General features: G+C 42.1%; 1 protein-coding gene across 2 annotated transcripts in view; it reads left to right on the forward strand.

Moving 5' to 3' along the window:
* The window catches only part of etnk2 (ethanolamine kinase 2), an 83,784-nt gene that overhangs the window by 33,654 nt on the left and 34,055 nt on the right, over positions 1 to 16,075 (forward strand). For both annotated transcript variants that reach the window (XM_072278792.1, XM_072278793.1), the window contains exons 3-4: positions 2,908 to 3,048; positions 3,902 to 4,044. In XM_072278792.1, the coding sequence (XP_072134893.1) occupies positions 2,908 to 3,048; positions 3,902 to 4,044 (284 nt within the window). The remainder of the gene's footprint in view (positions 1 to 2,907; positions 3,049 to 3,901; positions 4,045 to 16,075) is intronic.

Consider the following 16,075-nt stretch of genomic DNA (forward strand, 5'->3'; position numbering starts at 1 on the left):
TTTGTATTTCTTCATGGAATTTTCCCTTTACAAATCAGTCCAGAACCCTTAGGAAATTATTGATTCACTTTTGTATTTGCAGTAAGGCATTTTTGCATCACAGCTTGGTGTCTTCAAAAAACTTATTGTCACTGTTAGCCTTTTGGCTCCCTTGTACTCATTCCAATTTGACTCGGGTAGCTAATTCATCTCTGAAACTGAAGTGCTGAATTTCAGAATTGGGTTTATTCTCATTTTCATACATTGTGAAACTTGTTGTGTTGTGGCAACAATAAAGTGCAAAATATAAAAAGTTACAGTGAGGAATTAAGAAATGCAAAAAAATTTACATAGTCTTCATAGTTTGTTCAGAAATTGGGTGGAGGGGATGTGCAGTAGGACCACTACAGATGAATTTTTGCTGCTGTTCAAAGAAGAGTTCATAATCTAGAGTAAAAGTTCTGTGCAGAGCTAAGGAAAGTAGTGGAGCTGGAACAGTGCCCTTTGTTGAGATGTACAGGACTGAAATCCCATCGGCTTGTCTGGGGAAACAGTCCATTACATTATTTGAAAAAGATAAAGGAAATCCTTTGGCTGTTTATCTTGCTGATGGACTGAATGGCCTAATTTTGCTCCCAGGTTTTGTAGTCTTATCTGTGAACAGGCACCAGCACAACGGGTTTATATGTCTTGTCACTGTTCATAGGACCTGAAATCCATGCTGGCTTTAGCTTCAAAACAGCTCTTCAGAAGTGATTCATTGATAATAATGGTACAAATAAATGTGAAGTTTTTCCTCAGGCACATGTGCGCAGTGCAGAAAGCCAGATACCACTGATCATTATACTCGTGTCATTTACTAAAGCCTTGTTAGTGTCAGCCAGTTTAATTGGGCAACCTTGTTTCTGCAACTTCTGCTTTAACATCTACTTTGAAAACGTGAGCAGGTTCTAGGGCATTCATGTAATGGAATATTGACCCTCTGTTGAATCAGAATCTGATTTAATATCACCGGCATATGTCATCAAATTTAACTTCATGGCAGCAGTACAATGAAATACATGATAGTTAAATATAGAGGGGGAAAAAGTTACATTAAGTGTGTGTGTATATATATTTAAAAATCTCAAAATAACAAATAAAGAAGTGAGGTCGTGTTCATGGGTTCAGTGTCCATGGCAGAGACGAAGAAGCTGTTCTTGAATTGCTGTGTGTGTGCTTTCAGGCTTGTACCTCCGTCCTGATAGTATCAGTGTGAAGAGGGCATGTCCTGCCTTTCCCTTGAGGTGGTAAATCAAATCCCTGTCAAACATCTCATCCCATTACTCTGAAGACTGGTTGGGTTGCTTTTAATGTCATGGTCCTTAAGTCAATGTAAATTAACAGGGGTTTGCAGGTCAGTGTCGCACAGCTTGCTATCAAATTGTTTCCTATACCATGTGTAGTGCTTTGGGAGCATTAAAGGCTGTAAGCAGGCTATACATTAGCAAGCCTGTTATTCAGGTAACTTGCCAGCATTAAGATGTATAACAACCAAGCACTTGACTGGGAATGTCTTTCATTTTTGTGCCTCTGGGGATGGGGTAGCTTAGCAAGGCATGTTTGCAGTGAATAAAAATTCTCCAAATCTGTTACAACACCACGAAGGATTACTTGGAAGTCAATGTTGAGACAGGTTTTCGTTTAAACCTACGGTATGTTAGCTGTCACTTATTGGTTAAAATTTTTCTGATTTGATTTTCAACTCGTGCCTTTGATTTTTGTCTGGAGTTGTCAGATGACCAACCTATTGTTTGGAAATGGGTTTATTATTGCCTTGTGTACTGAGGTACTTTTGGAAGTATTGTTTTGCATGCCTTTCATCTCATCAGTGCATTAACACAATACAAGGGAAAAGCGATAACTGCAGACTAAAATGTTCTGTTGTAGAGAAAATGAAGACAAGACCTGCCTTTGACAAAGCTACGTTGGCTGTCTGTAATTAGATCCTGCCTCAGATTCCTTGTATGAAATGAGAAGGATAACATGCTTACACTTGAGCAGTGCTGCATTTGAATCACATCAAAAGAAGATTAAATTTATATGTCATGTGTACATTTGAAACATACCAAGGAATGTGTTTGCATCAAATCAAATGAGCAAGGATTGTGCTGGGCAGCCTGCAATTAATTCAACTAAGTGAATCAGAATGCACCATGAAATAAAATGCATTATAAGTAATGTGGTTGGATGCATAAGGTTATAAAGAATTTAACAAATCAGCGAATGGTTTTAATTTTCCAAAGTTATGACAAATACACGACCACCCAATTTGAATATAAAGACAGAAGGAAATACATAATGGTGAAAAGCTAGAAACAGTGGAAATCTAAGGAAAGTTCTTGTTATGAGAAAAGAATGGATGGAGAGAGATCGGGAAGAGGATTAAAGTGGTATCGGATGAGAAGAGGTGATTGTGTTGGTGGAAAGGAATTTGAGATAATTTCTGCTTTAATGAAATTCTGGCTTTTATGTTTGCAGCTGAAGCAGAGGTTGTGTAATCAGAACTTTGCATAATTCAGGAAAATGCTGAAAGGTTTGCAAGTGCTGGCATTTTCAGATAAAAGCAGAAAATGCTAGCGACCCTCAGCAAGTGAGGAAGCATCTGTCATAGCTCAGACTCTTCATCAGAACTTTTTTTCAGTTTATCTAACTTCTGCAAACTATATTTCAGGCCAAGAACGTTGCCAATTTAAGTTTGATGGATATTTATAGATCAAAGATGAATACATGAAGTTACTGCACAGATCGTGTTATCAAATGGCTGAGCATCTTAAAGGCCTCTGTTTCTAAGCCTGGTTCATCAATGCCTTGATGAAAGGGAAAGACTTTCTTGAAACTATTCTTGATATAGATTGAATAACTTGTGCTCTTTGTACCACTTTGCAGGCTCATAGCGACTGAACTGGCAAGGATTCATTCTATTCATGCCCACAATGGCTGCATTCCTAAACCCAACCTCTGGGTGAAAATGCACAAGTACATGGCTCTTGTCTCCACTGAGTTCACACCAGAAGCCAAAAACACCAGGTGTGTATTCAACCATACAATAATTTAGCCGGAGTTCATTCCTCCCTCCCTCCCTCCGTCCAAGTTTGGGAGAAACTCAGTAGTTTATCCAAATCAACTAGGCTCCTGAAGATCAATTTACTGCATACAATAAGACTTTTTAACCTGTTGGTTATAGTGACTTGTCTAATTCCATGGTGGGAATAGTCTGTAAAGTATGTATATGTATGTATATATATCTTGATGCTTTCACCATCCAAAGATTCTTTGGAAATTGAGAACGAGGCATAAAAATTGTTGCTTACGATTGTTTCCCTAAGTGTTAGAAAAACAAAGGAAGGGAGAAGCATGTGGAGAAGGAAAGGACGAAGGAGAAGAGCTGAGAAAGGGGAGGCAAGGGAGGAGAGAAAGACAATGGTGATCTGGTCATCATAGTCAGTTAATCAGATTCAAGTAATGCAACACCTGTCACTGAAACAAAAGTTTCCAGAGAAATGGAGGCAATTGTAACTACAGGAACAAATGCACATATATCTGATTATGTAAAAATACATTCAAGCACTTTTTGCATTTCAAGCAAAGTTAAACTATTAAAAAAAATTCTGCAGCCCAACCAATATTACCATGTATAATTTTCACTCTGAGCTTCACGTAAGAAACTTCATTACACCCTGGTGGATATGACTATAAACAGAACTGACTAACAAGTTAAGCAATATGCAGTTAAACAAAGGCAAGCTTTTGCTTTTGTGGATATAGCCACTTGGTGGCAATCATAGTGAATTCCGAGAGACTAGCTTTAATCCCACTAGGCAGCTATAGCTTCTGAATTTAAATTATTAAGAGATCTAAACTGGATTTTACTTTGCTTCAGGATTCAGCAAGAAGTGCCACCTTTGCAGACGTTGGAGAGGGAAATGACGTGGATGAAGCAGTACCTGTCGGAGCTGAACTCTCCCACAGTACTTTGCCACAATGATCTTCTTTGCAAGAATATCATCTACAATGAAAAGGAAGGTGAGGCCCACAAGACAAAGAAATAGGCCAGCTGTTTCAAAATATTTCCATTGTGGTCTGATGAGCCTTCATGTAAAAAAAAATGTATTTTCACCAGGTATGTTAGTTTGGAGGCATGAGTGCCGATCACATCTAGAGAAAAATGACAACAATTTGTGATTCTTGAAGATGTGACCAGAGACTGCAGATCAAACCATTTGTTTGACTGTCTCTTTGGGCAAATATCCAATCTCAAGCTTGTGCACAATGGGTAATTTCTTAATTAGGTCATCTTATGAATGATGCTAGCTGGATTTCCGTACCTTTGACATTGGAGCCTGTGAAGGTGTGACTAATTCTACTTGTGAATTAATTATAAGCACCAAATCGCAATATGATCTGACTGGATGTACTCTGGCCTCCAGTTTGTCAGTAACTTTGTTTAATTGTTGACCTACTTGAACCTTGGATTACTGACAGCATCACATCATGGTTTTATTGCACCCCACTCACTATATAATGCCTTAAATTTTCTTCCCACTTGTACTGTTTTTAATGATAAATATCTCATGAGTAGCAACACCCTTGCACACTACCAGTTTTCACTACCTCAGTTTTATTCTTTCTGACTTGCATGTCTTGCAGTCATGGGTATCATCACCCTCCACTCGTCTGATTTATTGCTGTGTTGTAACAAGTAACCTTGCTTTCAACAAGCACGTGCTGCAGTTTGTTCCCTGTCTGAAAATGCCAACGGATCACCGATGTGAACATTACAATTGCACGGTGATAATTGTTAGATTTTTGCTGCTGTTCTGCAAACTGGGCTGTTAAAGTAAGTTTGTGGAATGGGAGTTGCAGCATAGTTCGGGTGGGCTGAAGGTGATGCTATGATTTAGAAGTTGGACTTGCATGGGATATGGGCAGCAAAGGCAAGGCCAGTATTTAATCATCTGTGCCCGCAAAAGTGGTTGCAAGCTGTTGCATTGAATCATTGCCATCTGAGTGAAGGCTATGCACTGTGGGAGGGAATTTCAGTATATAGACCTTGTAATGATCAAGGAGCAATGATCTGTTTCTACCTTTGTAACTGGGAAGGGTCTTGTCAATGATGGATGTCCTCTGTGCCTGTTGCCATTGACTCTTAGGAGTTGAGTTCACAAAATGTTATTGACATTTTGACAATATGTTACACTGCAGTTTGTAGATGGCTAGCTTGAAACTGAATTGATGTTTCCTGATTTGATGTCTGAGGAAATGTTCAGAGAAGTGGCTTAAAAATGGGGAAAGTTTTACCGCAGTCAGGAATCCACATTCACACCAGAGGTGAGGATTGAACTTGGGTCTGTTGCGCAGTGACTCTACCAGCTGCACCACTGTGCTGCTGATCTATATGCTAAGCCTGTGATCAATTCGCATAATATGGGAAAGCCGGCTCATAAGTTTTGGGCACAGCAGCTGTATAATCATAAGAGCTGACAAATAAAGGAAGAAGCAAAAGATCAAAGCCTCACACAAAATGCTTGAACTCAGCAGGTCAGGCAGCATCAATGGAAGTGAATAAACAGATGACATTTCAGATTGAGACCCTTCATTAGGACTGAAAAGGCAGGGGGAAGAAGGTGGGGGAGCGGATGGGGTACAAGCTAGAAAGTAATAGGTAATGCCAAGTGGGTGGGGATGAAGAAAGAAGCTGAGAGGTGATAAGTGGAAAAGGTAAAGGGCTGGAGAGGAAGGAATCTGATGGGAGAGAAGAGTGGACGATGGGAGAGGGATGGAGGAGGGGCATCGGGGGAGGCAATAGGCAGTTGTGCAGAAGAAAAGAGGTAAGAGGGGAGCCAGAGTGGGAATTAAAGAGGGAATGAGGGGGCGAATTGCTGGTAGTTAGAGATATCAGTGTTCATGCCATCAGGTTGGTGACTATTCAGACGGAATATGAGGTGTTGCTCCTCCAACTTGTAACTGATTTGCAGTAGTGAAAGAGAAGTTGTGGGGGAAAAAAAGTTGTTTCCAACATTTGTTTGGAATTGCTAATAGTCTGAATCAAACACAGATTGAGCTGGATGCTTTGAAAACAGTTCAATACCTTCAAGGGACCCCTCCAAGGTATTTGATAACAGCAGGCTTGGATTTAATGTTGGCCCGGAGTGTGGCAGGATCTGTTACAGCCACAGCAGAGCTGACTCTTGGACATTCCATAAAGGGAAGGGCAGTGGAGATGTGTCTTAGAGAGCAAGAAGAGAAAGGCTGAGTGTCTGCACTGCCAATCAGTAAGACTCATGGTACAGTACAAGATGAAGTGAAAATGCAGGTAATAAAACAAGACACTAAGACATAGGAGCAGAATTACACCATTCAGCCCATCGAGTATGTTCTGCAATTGCATCATCGCTGACTTGTCCCTCTCAATCCTGTTCTCCTGACTTCTCCCTATAACATTTGACACCCTTACTGTTCAAGGGTGCTCACTATAGGAAACATCCTCTCCACATCCACTCTATCTAGGCCTTTCAGTATTCGATAGGTTTCATTGAGATCCCCCATCATTCTTCTAAACTCCAGGGAAAGCAGGCCCAGAGCCATCAAAAGCTTCTCGTATACTCGTATGGTAATAATCCTTTTGTTCATGGGATCATTTTCATGAACCTCCTCCTCTGGACCCTCCAATGCCAGTACATCTTTTAGAAAAGGGGACCAAAACTGCTCAATAGTCCATCTGTGGTCTGACCAATGCCTTACAAAACCTCTAGTCCCCTTGAAATGAATGCTAACATTGTGTTTTCTTTCCTTACCACCGACTCAAGCTGCAAGTTACTCCCAAGTCCCTTTGCACCTCAGATTTTTGAATTTTCTCATCATATAGAAAATAATCCATGCCTTTTTATTCCTTCTTCCAAAGTGCATGACCAGACACTTCCTGACCTTGTATTCCATCTGCCACTTAGCCCATTCTGCTAATGTAAGTCCTGCAGCCTCCCTGCATCCTCAAAACTATCAGCCCATCCACTTATCTTCATATTGTCCGCAAACTTGGTCACAAATGCCATCGATTCCATCATAGAAATCATTGATGTATAATGTGAAAAATGGCCCGGACACTGACCCCTGTGGATCATCACTAGCCACTGGCACCAGCAAGAAAAGGTCCCCTTTATTCCCACTCTTTGCTTCCTGCCATTTAGCCAATCTTCTGTTGGTGCTTGTGTCTCTCCTGTAATCCCATGGATTCTTAGCTTGTTGAATTGAATTGACTTTATTTCTTACATCCTTCACATACATGAGGAGTAAAGTCTTTGTTACTTCTCCGTCTAAATGTGCAATCATAGTAATTTATAATTAATAGAACAGTCATGTAACAGAGTACACTCAAATCAGCATGAGTTAATCAGACTGATGGCCTGGTGGAAGAAGCTATCCTGGAGCCTGTTGGTCCTGGCTTTTATGCTGTGGTACTGTTTCCTGGATGGTAGCAGCTGGAATAGATTGAGGTTGCGATGACTCGGTCCCCAATGATCCACCGGGCCCTTTTTACACATCTGTCCTTGTAAATGTCCTGAATCATGGGAAGTTCACAACTACAGATGCGCTGGGCTGTCTGTACCACTCTCTGCAGAATCCTGCAATTAAGGGAGGTACAGTTCCCATACCAGGTAGTGATGCAGCCAGTCAGGATGCTCTCAATTGTGCCACTGTAGAAAGTTCTTAGGATTTGGGGGCCCATACCAAACTTCCTCAACCGTCTGAGGTGAAAGAGGCACAGTTGTGCCTTTTTCACCACACGGCTGGTGTGTACAGACCACGTGAGGTCCTCGGTGATGTGGATGCTGAGGAACTTAAAGCTGTTTACCCTCTCAACTCCAGATCCATTGTTGTCAATAGGGGTTAGCCCGTTTCCATTCCTCCTGTAATCCACAACCAGCTCCTTTATTTTTGCAACATTAATGGATTGTTTTCTTGACACCACTGTGTCAGAAAGATGCCTTCTTCCCTGTAGGCCACCGTGTCATTGTTTGAGATAAGGCTAATCAAAGTAGTGTCATCGGCAAATTTAATTAGCAGGTTAGAGCTGTGGGTGGCGACACAGCCATGGGTATACGGGGAGTAAAGGAGGGGACTTAGGAACCCCTCAGGGCTATGTACTGTGTTGAGGGAGGGGTGGAGGTGAGGGAGCCCCCTCTTACCACCTGCCGGTGATCTGACAGGAAGTCTAGGATCCAGCTACACAAGGCAGGGTCAAGGCCGAGGTCTCTGAGCTTCTTGTCAAGTGGGTGGAACTATAGAACATAGAATATATAGAACATAGAGTAGTACAGCACAGTACAGGCCCTTCGGCCCACAATGTTGTGCTGACCCTCAAACTCTGCCTCCCATATAAACCCCCACCTTAAATTCCTCCATATACCTGTCTAGTAGTCTCTTAAACTTCACTAGTGTATCTGCCTCCACCACTGACTCAGGCAGTGCATTCCATGCACAAACCACTCTCTGAGTAAAAAACCTTCCTCTAATATCCCCCTTGAACTTCCCACCTCTTACCTTAAAGCCATGTCCTCTTGTATTCAGCAGTGGTGCCCTGGGGAAGAGGTGCTGGCTATCCACTCTATCTATTCCTCTTATTATCTTGTACACCTTTCATGTCTCCTGTCATCCTCCTTCTCTCCAAAGAGTAAAGCCCTAGCTCCCTTAATCTCTGATCATAATGCGTACTTTCTAAACCAGGCAGCATCCTGGTAAATCCCCTCTGTACTCTTTCCAATGCTTCCACATCCTTCCTATAGTGAGGTGACCAGAACTGGACCCAGTACTCCAAGTGTGGCCTAACCAGAGTTTTATAGAGCTGCATCACTACATTGCGACTCTTAAACTCTATCTCTCGACTTATGAAAGCTAACACCCCATAAGCTTTCTTAACTATCCTGTCCACCTGTGAGGCAACTTTCAGGGATCTGTGGACATGTACCCTGAGATCCCTCTGCTCCTCCACACTACCAAGTATCCTGCCATTTACTTTGTACTCTGCCTTGGAGTTTGTCCTTCCAAAGTGTACCACCTCACACTTCTCCGGGCTGAACTCCATCTGCCACTTCTCAGCCCACTTCTGCATCCTATCAATGTCTCTCTGCAATCTTTGACAATCCTCTACACTATCTACAACACCACCAACCTTTGTGTTGTCTGCAAACTTGCCAACCCACCCTTCTACCCCCAAATCCAGGTCGTTAATAAAAATCACGAAAAGTAGAGGTCCCAGAACCGATCCTTGTGGGACACCACTAGTCACAATGCTCCAATCTGAATGTACTCCCTCCACCACCACCCCCTGCCTTCTGCAGGCAAGCCAATTCTGAATCCACCTGGCCAAACTTCCCTGGATCCCATGCCTTCTAACTTTCTGAATAAGCCTACCGTGTGGAACCTTGTCAAATGCCTTACTAAAATCCATATAGATCACATCCACTGCACTACCCTCATCTATATGCCTGGTCACCTCCTCAAAGAACTCTATCAGGCTTGTTAGACTGATCTGCCCTTCACAAAGCCATGCTGACTGTCCCTGATCAGACCATGATTATGACTATGGTGTTGAATGCTGAACTGTAGTCCAAGAACAGCATTCTCACATAAGCATCCTTCTCCGGATGTGTAAGGATGGCATGTAGAGCAGTGGTTATTGCGTCATCTGTCAATTGGTTGTGTCAATAGGCAAATTGTAGGGGTCCAGTTTGGGTGGTAGCAAACTACAGACCAGCCTGTCAAAGCATTTGCTTATTATTTAGGTGAGTGCGACAGGACGCCTGTCGTTCAGGCATGTTTCCTTGGTCTTTTTTGGTACAGGGACAATGGCAGATAATTGAAGCAGGAGGGCACTCTACATTGGGAGAGATTAAAAATGTCAGTAAACACACCTGCAAGTTGTGCTGTGCACACCCTGAGTAAACAGCCTCGTGCAGTACCATATCAGAGGCCTTCTGCAAATCCAAACAAGATCCACTGACTCTCCTTTGTCTATCCTGACTCAAAGAATTTCATCAGATTTATCAGGCAAGATTTTCCCTTAAGGAAACCTTGGTGACTTTGACCTATTCTCTCACGTACCTCCAAGTACCCAGAAATACTACCCTTAATAATAGATTCTAGCATCTTTCCCATCCCGAAGTCAGGCTAACTGACTTATAATTTCCTTTCTTTTGTCACCCTCCCTTCATGAAGAGTGGAGTGACATTTGCAATTTTCCGGTCCTCCAGAACTGGAAACTGGAATTCCAGAAACTCGTGTTTCTAGAACGATCATTGCTGATGCATCCACAATCTCTTCATCTACCTCTTTCAGAGCCTTGGGATGTCATCCATCTGATCCAGGTGACATATCTGCCTTCAGATCTTCCAGCTTCCCAAGCACCTACTCCCTAGTAATACCAGTTGCACTTACTCCGGCCCCACCCCATCAATACTTGAATTTCTGCCATTCTGCTAGTGTCTTTCACAGTGAAGACTGGCACAAGCTACCTATTAAGTTTATCTGCCATTTCTTTGTTTCCCATTACTACCTTTCCAGCAGTCCAATATCCACTCTCGCCCCTCTTTACTCTATATATCTGAAAAAACCTTTAGTAGCCTCTTTTATATTATTGGCTAGCTTGCCTTAATATTTCATCTTTTCTTTCTTTATGCTTTTTTGTTGCTTTCTGTTAGTTTTTAAAAGCTTCCCAATCCTCTACCTTCCCAATAATTTTTGCTATGTTATATCATAGAAACCTACAAACCTACAGCACATTACAGGCCCTTCAACCCACAGTTGTGCCGACCATGTAACCTACTCTAGAAACTGCCAAGAACTACCCCTACCACATAGCCCTCTATTTTCCTAAGGTCCATGTACCTATCTAAGTGTCTCTTAAAAGACCCTATTGTATCCATCTCTACCACCTTCGCTGGCAATGCATTCCATGCACTCACCACTCTCTGTGTGGGGAAAAACTTGCCTCTGACATCCCCCTTGTATCTAGTTCCAAGCACCTTAAAACTGTGTCCCCTCATATTAGCCATTTCAGCCCTGGGGATAAAGCCTCTGGCTATCCACATCAATGCCTCAAAAAGTCCTCTTCTGCTTTTATACCATCTTTGACTTCAGACATGGAGCAAGCAAAATACAAGTGTGATTGTAACTGTTAATGACTACCCCTCTCGCAAGAAATGATCCACTGGAATTAGAAATGAAAGTGAAGGTTTCAGTGAAAAACTTGTATTCATAACTGTTTACCTGCTTTTCTATATAAAAGCTCATGGTTTGAATAGGGATTTTTATTACTTTTATAAAGAGTGAGGGGTGGGGGGAGGAGCAATTGTAGTTGCATACAGGAACAGTGTTTGTAATGCAGTGTGACTTTTGATGTCATACCAGGTACTTGGGAGCAGACCACCTTCAACAAACAATATTCTGTTTGATCTTCCTTTGCTTGCGAAAGCAAATAACAAAGATGAACTTTTCTCTCATGGGGTAGGTGGTGAGGGAACCGGGGGCAAAGATGGGAATGAGTTCTTATTAGAATAAAACCTGAAAAAGTGACCATGGAAGCCAATTCTTGATTCAAAGTGGGAGAAAATATGAAATCCACTTTACTTGGGTCATTTGCAAATAAAAAGAGCATGAAATAGAAATTTGAGAGTTATGAGGTTATAGTAGATGGCTAGAGTTAACTTGTAGGTAGGCTGTTATCCCAGTGGCTCAGAACTAAATGTTCTTGTTCTTTTTAGTTATCAGTTTTGGCTTTGTACTTTTGACCATGGCTCAAATTGCAAAAGACACTTGAGCTTGTCGTGCTGGATGGCATTTCAGTAACACGATAATTAATAGTCTTGCATCAGTTCTTCACTTTTTTTTGTAAAGGATTTCTTAATATCACCACACTCCAGGACTTCACCTCTCCACCATGGTCATTTAAGCAGGTTTTCTGATCTTCTCATTCAGAAATGGGTTTAATATCACCACCATATGTTGTGAAATTTGTTAACTTTTGCAACAGCAGTACAATACAATACATGATAATACAGTGAAAGAATCTCAATTACAGTAAGTGTATATATTAAATAATTAAATATAGTGCAAATGAAAAGTAGTGAGGTAGTGTTCACGGGTTCAATGTCCATTTAGAAATCAGATGGGAGAGGGGAAGAAGCTGTTCCTGAATCGTTGAGTGTGTGCCTTCAGGCTCTGTACCTCCTTCCTGATGGTAGCAATGAGAAGAGGGCATAGGTGGTGGAGGTCCTTAGTGATGGACACTCTCTATGAGACACTGCTCTTTGCAGATGACCTGGATGCTATGGAGGCTAGTGCCCATGGTGGAGCTGTAACGCAGTGACTCATTTGTGCCTGAGGGACCTTTGCTTTGTGTAAGTTGGCTACTGGCTTTTCCTGTTTCAGAACATTTGGCATGTCCTATGGATAGGAATGCAAGGTATTTTACTTACTGACTTTTAGCCCATTTACGGCCACCTGACCTATGAGATGGGTTATCTGAACTGTCTTCTTATCTGCCTGACCTAGTACAGGAAGCTATTCCAGTTATTACTAACCATAAGTGAGGAGAAATCTATCTTGTAAGTGCATTGTTGCTTTCTGATATCAAAGTAGAGTCTGGTCCATGCCCCGAATCTTCTGCCTAGTCCCAGCTACCTGCACCTGGACCATATCCCTCCAAACCCCTCTCATTCAGGTACTTATGTTACGGTTGAACCCGCATCTGCCAATTGGTGGCTCATTCCACACTCGCACCATGCTCTGAGTGAAGAAGATCTCCCTCAGATTCCTATAAATAAGCTTTGGTTATTACAATAACACAAGTAATACAAAAAAACAAAGTCCATTTTCAGTGCAAAATGAAAATAGTGTTGCTAAGCTGTAGTGATTAATGTCTCTCCCCCCCCCACCCCCCACCCCACCATGCCACGTGACTCCCTTGTCCACACATCCCTCCCTACTAATCTCCCTCCTGGTACTTATCCTTGTGAGCGGAACAAGTGCCACAACTGTCCCTACAGCTCCCTTACTACCACTCAGGGTCCCAAATAGTCCTTCCAAGGGAGATGGTGCTTTAGCTGTGAGTCTTTTGGGGTCATCTAGTGTATCCAGTACTCCTGTGTATCAGTGAGACCCAGTGTAGATTGGGAAACTGCTTCGCCGAGCACCTACGCTCCATCTGCCAGAAAAAGTGGGATCTCCTGGAGTCCATACATTTCAATTCTACTTCCCATTACCATTCCTTCATGTCAATCCATGGCCTCCTCTATTGTAGTGATAAGGCCACACTTGGGTTGGAGGAGCAACACCTTGTATTCTGTCTGGGTAGACCCCAGCCTGATGACTTGAACATCAATTTCTCGAATTTCTGATAATTTCTCCCCCCCCCCCCACCCCACCCCAACCCACCATTGCTCATTCCTGTTTCCCTCTCACCTTAACTCCCTTATCTGCCCATCACATCCTTCTGGTGCATGCTGTTCCTTCCCTTTTTTCCATGGTTTGCTACCCTTGTCTCAGATTTCCCATATCCTCCAGCCTTTATCTCTTTCACCAACCAACCTCCTGGCTCTTTCTTCACCCCTCCCCCTCTTCTGGTTTCACCCATCACCTACCACCTTGTACTGCTTCCTCTCCTCCCCCACCACCTTACCCTGACTTCTCATCTGTTTTTTAACCTGTCCTGATGAAGGGTCTCTGCCTGAAACGTCAGTTGTTTACTCTTTTCCATAGATGCTACCTGACCTGCTGGGTTCCTCCGGCATGTGTGTTTTGCTTTGGATTTACAACATCTGCAGATTTCCTCACAATTGGAAAAAGTGGTTTTAGATCCTATTTTTTATGAAGCTCTAGCCTCTGGAAAATTACTTTTGTGCCTCATGATCATATTCAGCTAATATTCAGTTAATCTCAGAAACTGTGTATTCTAATTCAGTAATAGAACAAAATGATTTACCTTTTAATGTTGGAATTCAGTATAGATGTGCTCTGGGGAGGAAAGGGTAAGTATGTTTACTTGCTTTGTTGGGGAGTGTGAGACTTTGCAGTTTAATAATTTGTCTGACCCAGTGCCTGCAATACAACATCAACTACAGGTCATTTTAACAAAAATAAACTTTGGGAGTGAAGTGCATTGGTACATCACAAGTATTAAATACAAATCTGTGGTCCTCTGGATCAGTAACCTTCAAGGGGTAAATTATTGCATTCATGAGGGGAAAATGGGACTGCTGGCTAAGCTCTATTCCACAGCCTGCTCCTACATAGTTTGTATTCTAGATTATCCTCAACGTGTTGCTATTTTCCGTTTTATCCACTCTTCATCCTTTTGATGTGCCTTTCCCTGAGTGAGGAGCGCAATCATTATCCACTTTGTTGCTTTTACAGAGATGGATCCCATCATTATCATGTGTATGTGGATGTATTGGTGCTTATAGTTTAAATTTCCATTTTGGAATTTGGGGGTTCTTTATTCATTCTGTTTAAAACTCTTTGGATGTACCTGGCTTTTGAAATGAATTGTTTGGGCACAAGTTTAGCCAACAAAATGATTTGACTGCAGTATGTAATGGAAGTGTATTTATTCAGTTCTTGATCGGTCTTGGGAATCTTCTTTCCATGAGAGTGATTTTGTACGTGGGTGTCCTTCACCTCTTCCATCTGTGGCCCTGGCACCAACGTCTGCTGAAGTCTTGTTAAGTTCAAGTTTATTGCATGTATACAACCAGATGAAACAATGATCCTCTGGACCACTGTATCCACAACGCGCATATCACACACAGGACATAAACCAAAATGTTACAGTAAATATGTTAATAAAATATAATTCAAAATACATGTAGTGTGCTGCATAAGTAAACAGTTTACAATACAGTAAATAGCTCTCTATCCTAGTGACAAGACTGCAGTGGTGACATTAGTCTCACAGCCTGGGGGAAGAAGCTGTTACCCTGTCTGGCAGTTTAGTTCTGATGCTTCTGTACCTCGTGGTAGGTCTCAGAGACTTTGGGGTGGGTGGTAGGGATCCTCCACAATTCTTTGGGCCCTTCGTTTGCAATGCTCACAGTAAATGTGACCAATGGGTAGGAGGGAGATCCTGATGATACTCTTGGGTGTTTTGTTTTGTTTAAAACCATCTTCTAAGGTTTTGTGGTCCCTGACCTTCCAGCGTCCATATCACACGATGATGCGACCAGACAGGACACTCTTGATGGTGCTCCTATCAAAAATTAATAGGGGCAGGGAACCTCATGTGCCTTGATCTACTTGACGATGACTATTTGCTACTGTTCATTGTTCACTCCTGAGGAAGTGTTATGGGTCCTGGGTAGATCGTCTGTTGGAACTTTGCACTTTTCACTCTGACCCTGTCTCACTGTCATGACATTGTGATGAGTTTCCATGCTGGCTTCCATAACGAAGAAACTTGGAATTCATATAAACATAATTAAAGAATGCATGCTGTTTAGTGATTTTTGCATCTGATTTTTCTGGTACATTATGTCTCTACTTCCAGCATTCTTCCATGATTCTACTGGTTCCTAAGTCATTTTTCTTATTCCATAGCCTAATTCATTGTTCAGAGCTGTTTTTATATCAAACAAGGCAGCTGCCCAAAGAATTTACATTATTGTCTTGACACGTGCTTTGAACAAATAAAATTCCACTGAGCATCCATCATCATCATCATCATCATCATGTGAAGAATGACGTGGGTGATATACTGAGAATACCAATTTAGAAATGTCAGGGCTGATCATTGACCTGGGGCAAAATACTGACAGGAATCCTAGAGATTTTTGAAGAGGGCCAAAGCTGTGGCCAGATACAGTGAACCAAGCCACTATTGTGATTGTTGTTGAATTCTCTTGTTCTGAGTTGGAATGGGTCGGTTTCTGGCAGGCAACCTGAGCAGATTTGGGGACACAGAGGGTGATTTGTTAACTAAGTCAGTTTTGCTTGTGAATAACACAGGATATGTGTGCCTTTCTGTACATGTGATGTCATTTGATACCAGAGTTTGTGAAGATACAAT

Source organism: Mobula birostris, chromosome 14 (assembly GCF_030028105.1).
Source record: "Mobula birostris isolate sMobBir1 chromosome 14, sMobBir1.hap1, whole genome shotgun sequence".
Taxonomy (NCBI): Eukaryota; Metazoa; Chordata; class Chondrichthyes; order Myliobatiformes; family Myliobatidae; genus Mobula; species Mobula birostris.